This window comes from Pseudophryne corroboree, chromosome 4, assembly GCF_028390025.1.
Source record: "Pseudophryne corroboree isolate aPseCor3 chromosome 4, aPseCor3.hap2, whole genome shotgun sequence".
Classification (NCBI taxonomy): Eukaryota; Metazoa; Chordata; class Amphibia; order Anura; family Myobatrachidae; genus Pseudophryne; species Pseudophryne corroboree.
Genome location: NC_086447.1, coordinates 907,804,974 through 907,825,267, shown reverse-complemented (window position 1 = coordinate 907,825,267; position 20,294 = coordinate 907,804,974). Strand labels below are relative to the sequence as shown.

At 47.1% G+C, this 20,294-nt stretch overlaps 1 protein-coding gene across 1 annotated transcript in view; it reads right to left on the bottom strand.

The window, feature by feature from the left end:
* Positions 1-20,294, bottom strand: part of EHD3 (EH domain containing 3) — a 96,828-nt gene that overhangs the window by 72,357 nt on the left and 4,177 nt on the right. The window contains exon 2 of the mRNA XM_063918943.1: positions 7,549-7,725. Within this exon, the coding sequence (XP_063775013.1) occupies positions 7,549-7,725 (177 nt within the window). The remainder of the gene's footprint in view (positions 1-7,548; positions 7,726-20,294) is intronic.

Here is a 20,294-nt window from a genome sequence, read left to right as displayed (position 1 = left end):
GCAATAAGCAGTATATAGAATAGAGCCTATCCTGGTGACCAGTACACAGTCCATGACCCAGTCCTATGACCAGCATATAGTATGTTGTACAATAAGCAGTATAGAGAGCTTATCCTGGTGACCAGTACACAATGCATGGCCCAGTCCTATGACCAGCATATAGTATGTTGTGCAATAAGCAGTATACAGAGCCTGTCCTGGTGACCAGTACACCATGCATGCCCCAGTCCTATGACCAGCATATAGTATGTTGTGCAATAAGCAGTATACAGAGCCTATACTGGTGACCAGTACACAATGCATGGCCCAGTCCTATGACCAGCATATAGTATGTTGTGCAATAAGCAGTATATAGAGCCTATACTGGTGACCAGTACACAATGCATGGTCCAGTCCTATGACCAGCATATAGTATGTTGTACAATAAGCAGTATATAGAGCCTATACTGGTGACCAGTACACAATGCATGGCCCAGTCCTGTGACCAGCATATAGTATGTTGTGCAATAAGCAGTATATAGAGCCTATACTGGTGACCAGTACACAATGCATGGCTTCTCTGACCAGATCGCTCCCTACCGTGCTCCCACCAGCAGTGCACTGGGGTCTGCTGGAGCAGAAATAACCCCCTGGCAGCGAGGTCCATGGTTTTAGCTTGTGTTAAATAACTCCAGCTAGAGCTCACTAAACACATATTAGTTGCTAGAGATTGCTGAAGGAACCAGGCACCAGCATTGGGGACGTGCGGTCAGCCATTCTCCAGCGCCGGCCAACAGGACAACCAATATCCAGCAGAACGTGTGCAGCATTGGGGGAGCCTGGGAAACACGAGAGTTCAATCCAGGACAACGCCTGCATTTTATAGCCCTAATAGTGCAATATTAGAGGGAACAATCCACTTTCATATGATTAGTGGCGGTGACCTCACACAGAACAATGATGCTTTTATCGGGCACATGACGAGGACGGTGTCAGTCCAGCAAATGATGGATCCTCCGCCCTTTAGGAGAATCATCCAAATGTAATTAGAGCTTATAGCACAAACATTCCTGCTATGCAAGTGTGAGGTCGGCACAATCCGAGCGGCCTCAGAACCCGACCTCACACTTCCCTGACTCCTAATCAGAATACTGCTGCGAGAGCTCACACATCGGTCACAAAGAGGAGCCCCCTGCAACCGCCCGCAGTCCCTGCACCACTAGCAGGAGGGCAGGACCTACAGTGTATTTTCTACAGACTAAAAAATGCTCCTTTCTCTTAAATGTAAACAAATAAATAATAAAAAAAAAAAGGTATATAGGGCCTTCTTCAGGTTTGTTAGCAATTGGCCAAAACCATGTGCACTGCAGGTGGGGCAGATGTAACATGTGCAGAGAGAGTTAGATTTGGGTGGGTTATTTTATTTCTGTGCAGGGTAAATATTTTTACACTGCAATTTAGATTTCAGTTTGAACACACCCCACCCAAATCTAACTCTCTCTGCACATGTTACATCTACCCCACCTGCACTGCACATGGTTTTGCCCAATTGCTTACATTTTTAGGTTTGCTAACAAACCTGAATGACCCCCATAATCTGGTAACACAAAGCACAGGACGGGGGCTCTGCTTTGTGTATTGATCATAAAATAGGATCTTGCAGTTAAAGGCATATTTTACATTATATATAATATATTATATTATATATGTATGAGTAATTGTTCCATTTAAACAGAGAGCTTCATAGCAGACCCTGCTCTCTGGGCTCTGTAGCTTTCTCCAGTCTCAGGAGTGTCCGGTCTCTTACCCTGTAATCTCTGGTAATCTCTGTATTCCTTTCTACATGTGAAGGAGCGTTTAGCAGCAGCACAAGAGGCCCCCGGGGAACGCGGCCTGAGAGCTTTCAGCTTCTTGTTCTGCATTATCTGCTTCTGGCAGCACATTAGAGGAGACCCTTCTGGATGATGCAGAGCTCCAGCGGACACGGAATCAGACATGTAAACCTTCTCTCGGCATCACGCCTCACACACAGATAACACGGGGTCTACATATCACCAATCCTATTAATACAGATGGTTGTACTTAATATAACAGGGCTCCCGAAATGTATCTTTTTGGACCGATATGTGATCGCCATGCCTATATTTTTTATTTTTATTATTTTTTAACAGTAAAACGATCTTGAAATTAGTATCGTTCTTTGTTGCTATGGTTAGGTTTTTTTGCATTCGCAGTTAGCGCAGCCATTAAAATTGCGGCTGACGCTTGCGCACTGAAGCGGCCACGGGTGGGATGCGCCGTGATTTAAATACATTTACTGCTGCTGCAGCATCACGGTTATTGGATCAATTCTATCAATACACTGTGCCTTGGGAACAGATTGATCTTTCGGAAATATTGGAGCCTGGCGTCCATCCCTAGGGGTATTTTTACTAAAACTTAAAAAAATTCAATGTTATGACATTGCCCTTAGCAACCAGATTCTAGCTATCATTGCAACTTAAAATTATAGAATCTGGTTGCTATGAGCAACACCATCAATTGTCTGTTTTAGAAGGTTTAGCAAATTTACCCCTAAAGGGGGAGATTTATCAAACTTTCTAAAGAGGGCAGGTGGAGAAGATTCCCGTTGCAACCAGTTACTAGCTCTCATTTATCTAGTACATTCTACAAAATGATAGCCAGAATCTGATGGTTATTATGGGATGTACTTACATTGCCGGCAGTCGAGATTCTGGCGGTCAGGATATAGATGCCAGAATCCCAACCACTGACAATGCCGCCAACCGGAATCCCGGCTAACAGGGGCTATTCCCACTCATAGGCGTCCACGACACCCACAGAGTGGGAATAGATCCCGTGGTGCGCACAGCGAGCCACCGAGCCCACAAGGGGCTTCGTTTCACTTGCCCCCCCTGCCGGAATTCTAGCGGCCAGGATCCCAGCGTCTGTATGCTGACTGTCGGGATGCAGCCGCTGGCATCCCATACCCAACGCGTTACTATGGGCAACGCCTGACCTCTTGTCCTCTTCAGAAGGCATGAAGAGTCTGCCCCTATGACCACCCAAAATGTACAATTTTATTTTGGGTGGAGGCAGCATGTTATAGTGAAATACATGTGATCTGATTCTATTCTATTTATGATGGTAAATAAAGTGTGTTCAGTTATATAACGAAATGTGTGTAAATGTATTCAGAATACCCCATATGCCAAGCAGGGCCGTAACTAGGCGTGTGCGGAGGGGGCACCGCACATAGCGCTGCAGGGTAGGGGGCGCTGTTGGCAGCACTCGTCAATTATCTATTTTAATTACTGTTACTTGCAGCTTCCCCCCTCTTTGAAGCCCAGCATCTCCTAACCGCCGCTGACTCCTACTCTGACCCCTTCTGTCACTAATACCTATACAGCATTCATGAACTTAGCATAAGATTTCGTATTTATTCAGTCACACTGTCCTTTATTACATTTCAAGATGCTGACATACCCGGGATTCTAACCCATTGCCTGTGGTATTGCAGTCAGACAATCTATTCATTGAGCTAGCTGCCCTTTCATAGAAAGGTAGATAATTCTAAGATAGACAATTCTATTTGTATCTTACCTTGTACTTTGTGAAAAAATGATCAGCATTGTGGCTGAGCAGATCTATGTAGTGTGCGGCTGCAAGAGATTGGATGTGTGACTGCACACTACATAGATCTGCTCAACTACCAGTAGCTTGGGTAGGGGCCTCAAATCTTGGGCTTTATCTGGGATCAATCTTGTCATGTCCCTTCCCCACGAGGCATTCACCTTTATGTCCCTATTGAAAAAAAAATGGGGGGGAGTGGTGCCAATGCTCTCTCTTACACAGGGCACCAAAAAGTCTAGTTACGGCTCTGATGCCAAGTAAATGTACAGGTAGGAGCCCCTAGCTATTACCGATTTAAGAAGCCCGTACGCCCCATTTTCCAGAGAAAGGGGGCATGGTATAAAATGGATGAGGGGAAACATTGAGCATTAACATGAGGAATTATTATTTTTATTAATGCACTAGCTGGAGTACCCGGCGCTGGCCAGGATTATAAGAATGTCTGTTTACAAAAATAAATGTAAATATTAAACACACAGTATAAATAACAATGTAGATAGCTGAATACCCGTGCTTCACTATGGGATGAGGAGGGAAAATTAGAATGACAGTTGTTCGTTAATTTATGTTGGTTGGAGATCTAGTATACAGGCATATCTTGCTTCCCTGACACACTTTGTGTAGTGGCCGGGCCCCTTTTTGGTCTCCCAAGGGACCCTGCTCTTCCCACTATATAACTCGCAGTCTGTGGCTTCCTGCTGCCTCCATTCCCCTCCTCATATTATGTCACTGCCCGTCACATGCAGCCCTGTCCTCACTGTCACATCAGTCATCTCCTGATATACTCTGTGCTGCTGGGGACCCTGCTCCTCCCACTATATAACTCTCAGTCTGTGGCTTCCTGCTGCCTCCATTCCCTTCCTCACATCATGTCACTGCCCCTGTCACATGCAGTCCTGTCCTCACTGACACATCACTCATCTCCTGATATACTCTGTGCTGCTAGGGACCCTGCTCCTCCCACTATATAACTCGCAGTCTGTGGCTTCCTGCTGCCTCCATTCTCTTCCTCACATCATACCACTGCCCTGTCACATGCAGCCCTGTCCTCACTGACACATCACTCATCTCCTGATATACTCTGTGCTGCTAGGGACCCTGCTCCTCTCACTATATAACTCGCAGTCTGTGGCTTCCTGCTGCCTCCATTCTCCTCCTCACATCATACCCCTGCCCTGTCACATGCAGCCCTGTCCTCACTGACACATCACTCATCTCCTGATATAAACTCTGTGCTGCTAGGGACCCTGCTCCTCTCACTATATAACTCTCAGTCTATGGCTTCCTGCTGCCTCCATTCCCCTCCTCACATCATGTCACTGCCCCTGTCACATGCAGCCCTGTCCTCACTGACACATCACTCATCTCCTGATATACTCTGTGCTGCTAGGGACCCTGCTCCTCCCACTATATAACTCGCAGTCTGTGGCTTCCTGCTGCCTCCATTCTCCTCCTCACATCATACCACTGCCCTGTCACATGCAGCCCTGTCCTCACTGACACATCACTCATCTCCTGATATATACTCTGTGCTGCTAGGGACCCTGCTCCTCTAACTATATAACTCTCAGTCTATGGCTTCCTGCTGCCTCCATTCCCCTCCTCACATCATACCACTGCCCTGTCACATGCAGCCCTGTCCTCACTGACACATCACTCATCTCCTGATATACTCTGTGCTGCTAGGGACCCTGCTTCTCTCACTATATAACTCGCAGTCTGTGGCTTCCTGCTGCCTCCATTCTCCTCCTCACATCATACCCCTGCCCTGTCACATGCAGCCCTGTCCTCACTGACACATCACTCATCTCCTGATATATACTCTGTGCTGCTAGGGACCCTGCTCCTCTCACTATATAACTCAGTGTATGGCTTCCTGCTGCCTCCATTCCCTTCCTCACATCATGTCACTGCCCCTGTCACATGCAGTCCTGTCCTCACTGACACATCACTCATCTCCTGATATACTCTGTGCTGCTAGGGACCCTGCTCCTCCCACTATATAACTCGCAGTCTGTGGCTTCCTGCTGCCTCCATTCTCCTCCTCACATCATACCACTGCCCTGTCACATGCAGCCCTGTCCTCACTGACACATCACTCATCTCCTGATATACTCTGTGCTGCTAGGGACCCTGATCCTCTCACTATATAACTCGCAGTCTGTGGCTTCCTGCTGCCTCCATTCCCCTCCTCACATCATACCACTGCCCTGTCACATGCAGCCATGTCCTCACTGACACATCACTCATCTCCTGATATACTCTGTGCTGCTAGGGACCCTGCTCCTCTCACTATATAACTCTCAGTCTATGGCTTCCTGCTGCCTCCATTCCCTTCCTCACATCATCTCACTGCCCCTGTCACATGCAGCCCTGTCCTCACTGACACATCACTCATCTCCTGATATACTCTGTGCTGCTGGGGACACTGCACCTCCCACAATATAACTCTCAGTCTGTGGCTTCCTGCTACCTCCATTCCCCTCCTCACATCGTGTCACTGCCCCTGTCACATACAGCCCTGTCCTCACTGACATGTCATGCATGTCCGGATATACTCAGTGCTACTGGCCCACCCCTAGGTGTGCTAGTGGTGTGTTACACTCTGGGAACAAACACTGTGGGGGTAAGACACCCCTAGCGGTGAGGCAGCAGCACAGAGTTTTTCAGCAGACAGCATAACTCTGGAATGCCTGGAGCAATTTACACCAAACTTGCTACACAAATGACTTACACTCTGGGAACAAACTCTGTGGGGGTAAGTCATTTGTGTAGCAAGTTTGGTGTAAATTGCTCCAGGCATTAAAGAGTTATGCTGTCTGCTGAAAAACTCTGTGCTGCTGCCTCATCCCTAGGGGTGCTAGGGGTGTCTTACCCCCACAGTGTTTGTTCCCAGCCTGTAAGTCATATATGTACCAAGTTTGTTGTAAATAGGACCAGGCATTCGGGAGTTATGCTGTTTCCTGAAATACTCTGTGCTGCTGTCCCACCCCTAGGGGTGTCTAACCCCACAGAGTTTGTTCCCAGATTGTAAGTCAGATGTGTACCAAGTTTGGTGTAAATTGCTCCAGGCCTTCCACAGTTATGCTGTCTGCTGACATACTCTGTGCTGCTGCCTCACCAGTAGGGGTGCTAGGGGTGTTTTCCCCCCGACAGTGTTTGTTTCCAGAGTGTAAGGCATATGTGTACCAATTTTTGAGTACATTGCTCGAGCAATTCCGGAGTTATGCTGTCTCCTGATATACTCTGTGCTGCTGTCTTCCCCCCTGGGGGTGCTAGGGATTTCTAATTGTTTTAGTTGCCTCCGCCGTGTTTTAATACGCTCGTATGTCAAATTTCACGATCTTCGCTTGTAAACTGTAGAAATACAGACAGAAGGACAAATTTTCGCTTTTATATAGTAGATAGATTGTAAGCTTGCGAGCAGGGCCTTCCTACCTCTATGTCTGTCTGTTTTAACCCAGTTTTGTTCTATTACTGTTGTTCTAATTGTAAAGCGCAACGGAAGATGCTGCGCTGTATAAGAAACTGTAAATAAATAAATGTTAGATGCTTGGAACACGCAGAGAGTGTAATAGCAATCACTAAAGGTTCCCATTAATTTAATATTCATCAATGTTCCAGGCAATTTGTACGAGGAAACTTATTTAAACTCCACACATTGCAACTAATTAACCCTTTTTTATTATTTATTACACACAAACATTAAACCTCAATGTTATTATTACGATCGTTTATTTATACAGCTCCACGCAGTTTCTGCAGCGGGGAGACGGAGCCTAGTACCGATACACAGGGGCCAACTTGCGCAATATGTAACACGTAAGAAGCAAAATAAAGATCACTAAAAAATAAACAAACAAGAACAGCAAGAAATCCTGCATCAAAGAGATGTAACAGGCGAGTACAGAAACAAAACCATAAATATACACTGACCTGTTCAGGAAGGCGTTTCCAAAAGCGTTCAGCTTTCTAAAAGGTTTTTTGGGATCCACCACTAAGGCGTTGCCTGGAATTACCCCCTCCACGTCGCCCTGCATCACCGCGATGAATGAATCTGTAGTGGGCTCGGGTCCGATTCGCATACCGGGGAAATCCTGCTCCAGGAGGTATCTGAGAAGACAATAAGAACCGTGAGAGGCGCGTTCCAAATCTACACCCAGTTTATCAGTCACCAAAGATGGACCAGTTAGTTACATTATTAGATAATGAGGGAGAGACTTATCAAAGCTCGGAGAGAGATAAGTATCAGCCAATCAGCTCATAGCTGTCATTTTTCAAACAGAGGGCAGGATGTACTAAACGGAAAATGCAGTAAAACCGCATTTTCATATGTACTAAGACCCGGACGTTGGGTTTTCGCCGCCAAGGGTATCGCCATCTTTTAATGGCTATGGGCTTCTTTCTCACCCGCAACCGAACGCCGCACCCGCCGACCAGTGCCGCACCCCCCTCACCTCTCTCCTGGCAGGGTCCTGATACAGCAGCACGGTCCCCCGCCTCCTTCTCTCCCGCAGCACAGCTATTTGTCCTTCCGGCTGCAGGGAGGAGAAGGAGGTGCCTGGGGACGACCAGCGAACATCACCTCCCGGGGCTGGGAGGAGACGGACCCCACAGAGCCCCCTCGCAATCCTTCTCACAGGTATCCCGGGGGGGGGGGGGGGAATCTCGGTCTCCGCATTGCGATGATAATGGCATACGTTAGTACATATGCGTTTGGCATCGCTGCAGTGGGCGGTGATGTATTTTAATACATCCCACAGCCTGTAACATGGCAGTTAGGAGCTGATTGGCTGGTACTTTATCTTTCTCCACGTTATCACTCTCCAAGGTGAGTTTTAATAAGCGGAACCATTTCTACTGTACAAATGTCATTTTTATCATTGCACCCCACCCAAACACAAGCGATGCGAAGGTCGGCACGAGTGTGACCTCAGATCGTTATACGGCATCCCAGCGACTGCATCACATGACATGCAGCTGTTACACAAGGCTAGATGTGGTTCGCAGAACAGCCTCGGTTAGCATTCCTGTGGATCTGCTCCACGGCCAGTTAATTATAAACCCAACATAACAAGCCCTTTAAAAACCGTACAAAGGAGGCGCTACTTCATGTCGGCAGGTTACCGTCCTGCCCGCAGCCACCAACATACAATTATATCCATGTCCCAGAAGCAGACCTGGAAACAGTCTACAGCAATCTCAGGCAGCTTATAGCTATCAAGCTGCTGTACAAGCCGATTCCCATGATGCTGGGGCTTGTAGTTCCACACAGGCTGGCGGTCCGCAAGGTGCCTGGCTTCGGTCTAGCAGGGACTGTTCAAGTTTTGGGCTCTATGGGGATTATTTATCAACAAGTGATAAAACTCGCTGCGTATGATACATGGAGCTCCAGCCAATCAGTTCCCAACGGTCATGTGTTTGAAAAGTGACAGTTGGGAGCGGATTGCATATGATAAATGGTGCTCCAGCCAAAGAGTTTTATCACTCATTAGTGACAGAAGTTCCAAGACAGATTCCAGATCACCGTCCCCACGTCACAAAAGAATCTGTTAAACCCGGTATCGACTCGGTATATTGCCGGGTCGACGCGGGTCGCTGTGCGGTGTGAAAGGGGTCACTGACGAATTCCTGGGATGCCTGACCTGGTAATTGAACCCGGGAATAAAGAAGGGTTATTCCCGCGTCAGGTGCAGTGTGAATGGGTTCCCGGGTCGATTCAACCCAGGACCAAGTTACAGCATAGGCATAGGTGGCGTGGAGATGATCTCACCCGCCCCCGATGCCAACCCGACCCGGCATATTGCAGAGTCAGGAAGCCTGTGTGTAAGGGTCCAATGCCGAGTCGCACCCAAAAGGACCCGTTTCCAATTCCCGGGTGCGACCCGGCATTGTGATGTGAAAGCGGTATTATACATACAGGGCCTGGTTCACAGGTGCTTCTAAATACATTTGCACAAAGCTCCGGTGCAAGAGTTACACATTGCGTGTGGGTACAAATGCGTATCTGTATCGTGCACACGTAAACATGGATCAGATGCTTACATGTACGTGGCGCACAGTGAAGGCAAGTAAATCCGACTAAGTCACCTCTGACGCGGAGAGCTGCATTGCGCCTGCAATTATTATAATGACTTTGTGAGCACATTGCAAAAATATTTTTTATTGCAACGTTCACTGGTACAGGATAAGATCGGTTATACGCTGTATTATAGAGAGTTTCGTCTATTTAAACCAAACAGTGAATGTGTTTCTCGCTATCAAAATAACATTAGAAACATAGAATGTGACGGCAGATAAGAACCACTGGGCCCATCTAGTCTGACCCTTTTTTTTTCCCTTCATATTTTTATCTCAAACCTTATTTGCTCCTTATTTCTTAGTAAGGATATCCTTACGTCTATCCCATGCATGTTTAAATTGCTCTACTGTCTTATACCACTTTCACACCAGCACCTCTGAACACGGGTTTTTGGCACATGAACGCGCATAACCCGTGTTTAGGTGCGGTGTGAAAGGGTGCCGGCGTTGAAATACCGGGTTCAGTGACATGGTATCTCAACCCTGCTCTTGAGCAACCCGGCTCCCGTTCACTCTCTATGTACGGGCGGCGCTTGGAGATCATGTTATCTCCCAGCAACGCCCACGCCGCGTCACCGCTGACGTCACCAACCCGGCAATATGCCGGGTTGCAGTCAGCGGTGTGCAAGGGGCCCCTGAGGCGGGTGGCATCCGGGAGCTCCGGTGTCAGGCTTCCGGGTGCGACCCGCCTCAGGCGGTGTGAAAGTGGTATCAGCTTCTACCACCTCTGATGGGAGGCTATTCCACTTGTCCACTACCCTTTCTGTGAAGTAATTTTTCCTCATATTTCCCCTGAACCTCCCCCCCTCCAGTCTCAGTGCATGTCCTCGTGTCCTATTGCTTCTCTTCATTTGGAGAATGTTTCCCTCCTGGACTTTGTTAAAACCCTTGATATATGTGACAGTCTCTATCATGTCCCCCCTTTCCCTTCTCTGCTCCAAACTATACATATTGAGATTTTTGTCTTTCTGGGTATGTTGTGTGATGTAGGCCATGCAACATTTTAGTTGCCCTCCTTTGTACAGTCTCTAATGCAGGCTTTTTCAACCAGTGTGCCGTGGCACACTAGTGTGCCGCGACCAGTTGCAAGGTGTGCCGCGGAGCCAGAGCAGCATCCTGCACCTTCAGAGTGAACTGTTGGCCCGGGCTCTTCCTAGAGGATTAGTCGTGCTCCGGCCGTGACCTACAGTATGCCTTGAAGACGCGGCGTTGTGATATCACAGGTCACGGCCGCCGCATCTCACCACCCAGCCAGCCCACCCGCCTGCATACACATCTTCCAGATCTTGCCTGCATACACAGCTTTCCTTGCCCACCCACATCCACACCTGCCCGACCGCCCGCTGCTCAGTATTCGCAGCACTCCACTATGAACAACCCCCGCCACTGAGGGACAGGGAGGAGGACAGCTGACCGGTAGGGGCTAATATTTGTTATTTTAGTTCTCCTGTGGGGAACAATAGGATTTATGTGGGGAGAATAAGAATTTATGGGGGGGAACAATGTGAATAATTCATGTGGGGAGCAATAGGATTTATGTGGGGAGAAATGTGATTGATTTATGTGGGGAGCAACATGATTTATGTGGGGAGCAATGTGATTGTTTTTTCTGTGTAGGCCAATGTGTTTGTTTGTTTGTTTGTTTGTTTGTTTGTTTTACTGTGAGGGCCAATGTGTGTGTTTTGTTTTTTTCTGTGGGGAACTGATGGTGCGCCTTGGCAATTTTAAAATATTGTTCGGTGTGCCGCGAGTAAAAAAAGGTTGAAAATCACTGCTCTAATGTATTAATATCCTTTTGAAGATATGGCCTCCAGAACTGAATACAGTATTCTAGATGAGGCCGTACCAATGACCTATACAGTGGCATTATTACTTCTTTCTTTCTGCTGCGGATTCCTCTCCCAATGCAGCCAAGCATCTGACTAGCCTTCCTCATTGCTTTCTTACATTGCTTACCTGCCTTTATGTCACCGAAACATTAAAGCTTCTTGTGCCTACAGCCTGGTTGGAGGTAAGTGTATATGGATGTAGGTAACACCTGGCGCTAATCTGGCGCATGCACTACTGACGCAGAGCTATGTTATCGCACGCAGTTTCCAAGGTCTTACTTTCTGGCTGCATATGCAGTAAATGCGGACAATCTATGGCTAAGCACACAGGACTTACAGGGAGTTGCGATTCACAGGGAACACCAGGGAGTTGCGATTGATTTAATAGGACACACAAATAAACAGTGAAGGTTACACAAACACTTCCGTAGTGCTTACACCCTGAGGCTTAATTGTGTTGGCAAATATTTCTGCACATTTTTTTTGCAGCCAGGACAACCCCCGCAGCCTGTACTTCAGCTGGAAGCCGACCATCAAGAACCAGTTTCCCACAGTGTATGTGCGTCGTGTCTCTCAGCACACAAACGCCAGGAGATCTGCACCACAACCCAAAACTGGGTCCCACTACATATCCATATGTGATAAATCTCATCTGCAATATTATTATGCAACATCAATAAACCAAGTCATTATTAGGTTGCTCATTTTATGGAAGTAAATGATTTTGTAGCGTTTTAAAAATACTGATAAATACAAATCACTCTCCTGGAACTTCCCGGAGTCAACCGAATTGATGGGGGGGTGAGAGGCTCCCGGAAAAGCGGTCAGGGCCCTCACAGTGCGCCAGCGCTCTCTAGGTGAATTAGGTGGGATAAAGAGTATGATGAAAGAATGTGCTGTGAAATGCGTTTCCTAGCAACACAAAGCAAGGGAATGCATCAAAATCTCATAGGGGTGTGGCTCTGATGCGATATGTTGCATGAACTCCCATCCTGCCCACCTTGACCTCCTTCCCCACGCACCTGTCGGAGAGGGACTTGCCAAAATACACTTATAAGATTCAAGACAACAAAGGGGTGTATTCAATTCTTGTCGGAAAGACAGCAGTTTCCGACTTTGTCGAAAACTGTTCCAACCTATTCAACGGGTCTTGATTTTTTCCAACAAGACGGGAATTCCCGACTTGTCGGAAAACACGTGGACTGTCGAAATCCACGTGTTTTGTCGGAAGCGCGGCCAAGCTTTACATGTTTAGCCCCGTTTCCGACAATGTCAGACTTTAAAAAAAGTCAGATTGACATTGTCTGGAACGACCAAAACCTGTCGAGTGTGGTAGAGTAATTGAATACTCAAATGTCGGAATTGAATATACCCCAAAGTCTCACTTACCTGAGCAAGCAGAGCAGAGAATGTCTGCATTTAAATAATAATTTATTTCTCGCCTTATTCTATCCAAAACTAAAATGTTATTTTAGGATTAAATTATCCTTTCATTTACAGACCAGGGAGAACGCAGACACTGATGAGATTACTGTAGTTCCGGGAAGCTGCCCAGAGTCTTATCAGTGATCTGGCCCAGATGCCATAAGTAGCTCCTTATCAGAGAAGGGAAGATCAGAGGGAGGAGCTTGCTGTATACAGTAGATTTCTATGCTTTAATGCGTTTTCTAAGACACGGAGAGTGAGGAAAGTTTCAAGTGTTAAAATGGAAAAATAAACTCTGTGTTCCACATGAAATGTTCAAAGCATCAGAAATCTTTCCGGGAGTTACCAGGTGGTTAAAAATATATGTAAGTTGAGGCTCGTTACTGTAGTGTCGTCCAGGGTCCACTTTAATATTAATTTACTGCTGAGTAAATTGGTTAACATGACCACAGTATAATTCTATTACACCCTATACAGACATAGGACACTACACCCCCAACATGACCATAATACATCTATTGCACCCTATACAGACATAGGACACTACACCCCAACATGACCTGACCACTGGCCATGACCATAATACATCTATTACACCCTATACAGACATAGGACACTACACCCCCAACATGACCTGACCACTGGACATGACCATAATACCCTCTGGTTACTAGCACAACACCCAGCTCATGAAATCCCTGGCAACAAGCATTACCCCCTAACAACGAGCATGACACCTAGTGCATGAAACCCCAGGCAACGAATATTACCACCTGGCAACAAGCTTGAAACCCAGCACATGATACCTCTGGCAACAAGCATAACACCAACCACATGAAACCACCGGCAACGAGCATGACACCCTGAGCATGAAAACCCCTGGCACCGTGCATGGAACCAAGAGCATGAAATCCCTGGCAACGAGCAGGTAGTTTAAAAGTAATTAGAAGCCTTACTGTAGGACATTGCGGTGTGTGGCATTATGCATCGCGGACATTGCGGTGTGTGTCATAATGTGTCACAGGCATTACGGTGTGTGTGGTATACTATATCACGGGCATTGTGGTATGTTGCATAATGTCTCAGGGGCATTGTAGTGTGGCATAATGTATAACGGCATTGCGGTGTGTGACATAGGGTATAACGGGCATTGCAGTATGTGTCACAGGCATTACGGTGTGTGGTATAATGTATCACGGGCATTGCGGTGTGTGTCATAATGTCACAGGCATTGTGGTATGTGCTATAATGTATCACGGACATTGCGGTGTGTGTCATAATGTGTCACAGTCATTACGGTGTGTGGCATACTATATCACGGGCATTGTGGTATGTGGTATAATGTCTCAGGGTCATTGTGGTGTGTGTCATAATGTGTCACAGACATTGTATGTGCTATAATGTATCAGGGGCATTGCAGTGTGTAGCATAATGTATAACGGGCATTGCGATTCCTGTCATAATGTGTCACAGGCATTACGGTCTGTGGCATAATGTGTCGGGGGCATTATGGTGTGTGGCATAATGTCTAAGGGCCATTGCAGTATGTGGCATAATGTATACTGGGTATTACTATAAGGAGGAAAAATGACAAATAATGTAAGGGGCATGAATCAGGATTATTTTTCTTTCCTGTGGTGGCTAACGTCTGGGCATGCAGGTTGCAAAACTGGGGTATAAGGTAGTCTTTTCCTGCAATGCCACACCCCTTTATGCGAAGCCACGCCCATTTCAGCAAGGTCACACCCCATTTTTTGCGCCGCGTGACGATTCACCACTTTACTAGTGGCAATTATGGAAGGGGGGGAGGGCACCAGAGAATTTTTTTGGGAGAAACATTTCTAGTTACGCCACTGGACACTACACCCCCAACATGACCATAATAAATCTATTACACCCTGTACAAACATAGGACACTACACCCCCAACATGACCATAATACATCTATTATAAGCTATACAGACATAGGACACTACACCCCCAACATGACCATAATTCATCTATTACACCCTGTACAAACATAGGACACTACACCCCCAACATGACCATAATACATCTATTATACCCTATACAGACATAGAACACTACACCCCCAACATGACCATAATACATCTATTACACCCTGTACAAACATAGGACACTACACCCCCAACATGACCATAATACATCTATTATACCCTATACAGACATAGGACACTACACCCCCAACATGACCATAATACATCTATTACACCCTATACAAACATAGAACACTACACTCCCAACATGACCTGACCACTGGCCATGACCATATTACATCTATTACACCCTATACAGACATAGGACACTACACCCCAACGTGACCTGACCACTGGCCATGACCATAATACATCTATTACACCCTATACAGACATAGGTCACTACACCCCAACATGACCTGACCACTGGCCATGATCATAATACATCTATTACACCCTATGCAGACATAGGACACTACACCCCAACATGACCTGACCACTGGCCATGACCATAATACATCTATTACACCCTATACAGACATAGGTCACTACACCCCAACATGACCTGACCACTGGCCAATGGCCATGACCATAACACATCTATTACACCCTATACAGACATAGGACACTACACTCCCAACATGACCTGACCACTGGACATGACCATAATACATCTATTACACCCTATACAGACATAAGACAGTACACCCCTAACATGACCTGACCACTAGACATGACCATAATACATCTATTACACCCTATACAGACATAGGACACTACACCCCAACATGACCTGACCCCTGGCCATGACCATAACACATCTATTACACCCTATACAGACATAGGTCACTACACCCCAACATGACCTGACCACTGGCCAATGGCCATGACCATAACACATCTATTACACCCTATACAGACATAGGACACTACACCCCCAACATGACCATAATACATCTATTACACCCTATACAGACATAGGACACTACACCCCCAACATGACCATAATACATCTATTACACCCTATACAGACATAGGACACTACACCCCCAACATGACCATAATACATCTATTACACCCTATACAAACATAGAACACTACACTCCCAACATGACCTGACCACTGGCCATGACCATATTACATCTATTACACCCTATACAGACATAGGACACTACACCCCAACGTGACCTGACCACTGGCCATGACCATAATACATCTATTACACCCTATACAGACATAGGTCACTACACCCCAACATGACCTGACCACTGGCCATGATCATAATACATCTATTACACCCTATGCAGACATAGGACACTACACCCCCAACATGACCATAATACATCTATTACACCTCATACAGACATAGGACACTACCAGTGGCGTAACTAGGGGTCCACAGCCACTGCGAGCGCTTGGAGGCGCGCAGGGCTGCGGGGCACCCTAGCCGCTCCCACCGATTCTGTTTTGTGAAGGAGGGACACGGAGGGCACAGAGCGCACCTCTCCCGCGTGTCCCTCCTGGGTCTCCGGCGGCAGCGGCGTGTCCGATTAATGAAGTGCCCGTTCGTGAGCCAATCATAGCTCACGAACGGGCACTTAATTAAACAGACATGTCGCTGCCGCCAGAGACCCAGGAGGGACACACAGGAGAGGCGCGCGCTGTGCCCTCCGTGCCCCTCCTTCACAAAACAAACAGCACAGCAGCGGGGGAACGCATATTTGGGCACTGGGGGGGGGGGGGGGGGGGGAGCATATTTGGCACTTGCGGGGCATATTTGGCACTTGGGGTGCATATGTGTACCTGGCACTGGGAGGGGGGGGAGGCATAGTTGGCACTGTGGGTTCATGTGTACCTGGCACTGGATGGGGGGGGGGGGGGGGGGGGGGGGGGGGGGCATAAATGGCACTGGGGCCATATGTGTACCTGGCACTGTGCGGGAATATCTGGAACTGAAAGCACAGCCCTAGCAACAAGCATTACCCTCTGGTTACTAGCACAACACCCAGCTCATGAAATCCCTGGCAACAAGCATTACCCCCTAACAACGAGCATGACACCTAGTGCATGAAACCCCCTGGCAACGAATATTACCACCTGGCAACAAGCTTGAAACCCAGCACATGATACCTCTGGCAACAAGCATAACACCAACCACATGAAACCACCGGCAACTAGCATGACACCCTGAGCATGAAAACCCCTGGCACCGTGCATGGAACCAAGAGCATGAAACCCCTGGCAACGAGCAGGTAGTTTAAAAGTAATTAGAAGCCTTACTGTAGGACATTGCGGTGTGTGGCATTATGTATCACGGACATTGCGGTGTGTGTCATAATGTGTCACAGGCATTACGGTGTGTGTGGTATACTATATCACGGGCATTGTGGTATGTGGCATAATGTCTCAGGGGCATTGTAGTGTGGCATAATGTATAACGGGCATTGCGGTGTGTGACATAGGGTATAACGGGCATTGCAGTATGTGTCACAGGCATTACGGTGTGTGGTATACTATATCACGGGCATTGTGGTATGTGGTATAATGTATCACGGACATTGCGGTGTGTGTCATAATCTGTCACAGGCATTGTGGTATGTGCTATAATGTATCACGGACATTGCGGTGGGTGTCATAATGTGTCAGGCATACGGTGTGTGGTATACTATATCACGGGCATTGTGGTATGTGGTATAATGTCTCAGGGTCATTGTGTGTGTGTGTCATAATGTGTCACAGACATTGTATGTGCTATAATGTATCAGGGGCATTGCAGTGTGTAGCATAATGTATAACGGGCATTGCGATTCCTGTCATAATGTGTCACAGGCATTACGGTGTGTGGCATAATGTGTCTGGGGCATTATGGTGTGTGGCATAATGTCTAAGGGCCATTGCAGTATGTGGCATAATGTATACTGGGTATTACTATAAGGAGGAAAAATGACAAATAATGTAAGGGGCATGAATCAGGATTATTTTTCTTTCCTGTGGTGGCTAATGTCTGGGCATGCAGGTTGCAAAACTGGGGTATAAGGTAGTCTTTCCCTGCAACGCCACACCCCTTTATGCGAAGCCACGCCCATTTCAGCAAGGTCACACCCCCTTTTTTGCGCCGCGCGACGATTCACCCACTTTACTAGTGGCAATTATGGAAGGGGGGGGAGGGCACCAGAGAATTTTTTGGGGAGAAACATTTCTAGTTACGCCACTGGACACTACACCCCCAACATGACCCATAATACATCTATTACACCCTATACAAACATAGAACACTACACCCCCCAACATGACCATAATACATCTATTACACCCTGTACAAACATAGGACACTACACCCCCAATATGACCATAATACATCTATTACACCCTATAGAGACATAGGACACTACACCCCCAACAGGACCATAATACATCTATTATACCCTGTACAAACGGTATCCGTTCAGCATGGTCGACCATGTTATGGTCGACAGTCATGAGGTAGACCACTATTGGTCGACATTGACATGGTCGACATGGACACATGGTCGACACATGAAAAGGTCGACACATGAAAAGGTCGACATGAGTTTTTTAACTTTTTTTTCTTTTGGGGAACTTTTCCATACTTTACGATCCACGTGGACTACGATTGGAACGGTAATCTGTGCCGAGCGAAGCAGGTAGCGGAGCGAAGGCACCATGCCCTCGCATGGCGAGCGAAGCGAGCCATGCGAGGGGACGCGGTGCACTAATTGGGGTTCCCAGTCACTTTACGCAAAAAACGTCACAAAAAAAACTAAAAAAACTCATGTCGACCTTTTCATGTGTCGACCATGTGTCCATGTCGACCATGTCAATGTCGACCAATAGTGGTCGACCTAATGACTGTCGACCATAACATGGTCGACCATTCATACCGGAACCGTACAAACATAGGACACTACACCCCCAACATGACAAATAGAAACAGTAAGAAATCAGTGAAAAATGTTTAGAAATAAATAAAACAAACCTCAGAAAACATATCCAGAGTATGGAAGCTACTATAAATGTTCTATCAACCTGGGTCTATTTACCAAGCCATGGACAGAGATAAAGTGGACGGATATAAAATGAAATCCAATCAGCTCCTGTCGCTCTTCAAACACAGCCTGTAACATGGCAGTTAAAAGCCCATTAGACCCGACTTACATACGCATGCCAATGTGATGACATCATTTCTATCAGTCTGTTTTATTATATAGATTAGGAAATATTTTGGGAAACTTGTCCTGTTAGCATCTGATATGGTGAGCTCACGTAGAGCTGTATACACTGTATATACCTGTACCCTGTCTGTCGGCAGGTAGTGCTGTATACACTGTATATACCTGTACCCCATGTCTGCAGGTAGTGCTGTATACACTGTATATACCTGTACCCTGTGTCTGCAGGTAGTGCTGTATACAGGTGGTCTTCAGGTTGCCGACTGTCGGGATCCCGGCGCACAGTATACAGGCGCCGGAATCCCGACAGCCGGCATACCGACAGTTTTTCTCCCTCGACTCCCCTGGAGGGAGAATAAATAGCGTGGCGCGCGTAGTGCGCCACCGTGCCCGCAGCGTGGCGAGCATAGCAAGCCCGCAAAGGGCTCATCTGCGCTCGCCACGCTGTCGGTATGCCGGCAGTCGGGCTTCCGGCGCCGGTATGCTGGTCGCCGGGAGCCCGGTATACCATACCACACTCCTGTATACACTGTATATACCTGTCCCCTGTGTCTGCAGGTAGTGCTGTATACACTGTATATACCTGTCCCCTGTGTCTGCAGGTAGTGCTGTATACACTATATATACCTGTACCCTGTGTCTGTAGGTAGTGCTGTATACACTGTATATACCTGTCCCCTGTGTCTGTAGGTAGTGCTGTATACACTGTATATACCTGTACCCTGTGTCTGCAGGTAGTGCTGTATACACTATATATACCTGTACCCTGTGTCTGTAGGTAGTGCTGTATACACTGTATATACCTGTCCCCTGTGTCTGCAGGTAGTGCTGTATACACTGTATATACCTGTACCCTGTGTCTGCAGGTAGCCCTGTATATACCTGTCCCCCGTGTCTGCAGGCAGTGCTGTAGGTAGTGCTGTATACATGGTATATACCTGTATCCTGTGTCTGCAGGTACATCTGTGCTGAGGAAACACAGAACACAACTAGGGGCAGGAGTAAGCAGAAGCTCAATATCTCTGCTCTATGTCCCGATACAACGCTCCCGCCTCAGCCTGGCACAGTCTCTGTCTCCAGCTCCGACACACACTTAGTTTATGTCAAACCGGATAAATATCAGGAAATGTAGATTTGCTTTGCTAAAGCAATGCTGGCCT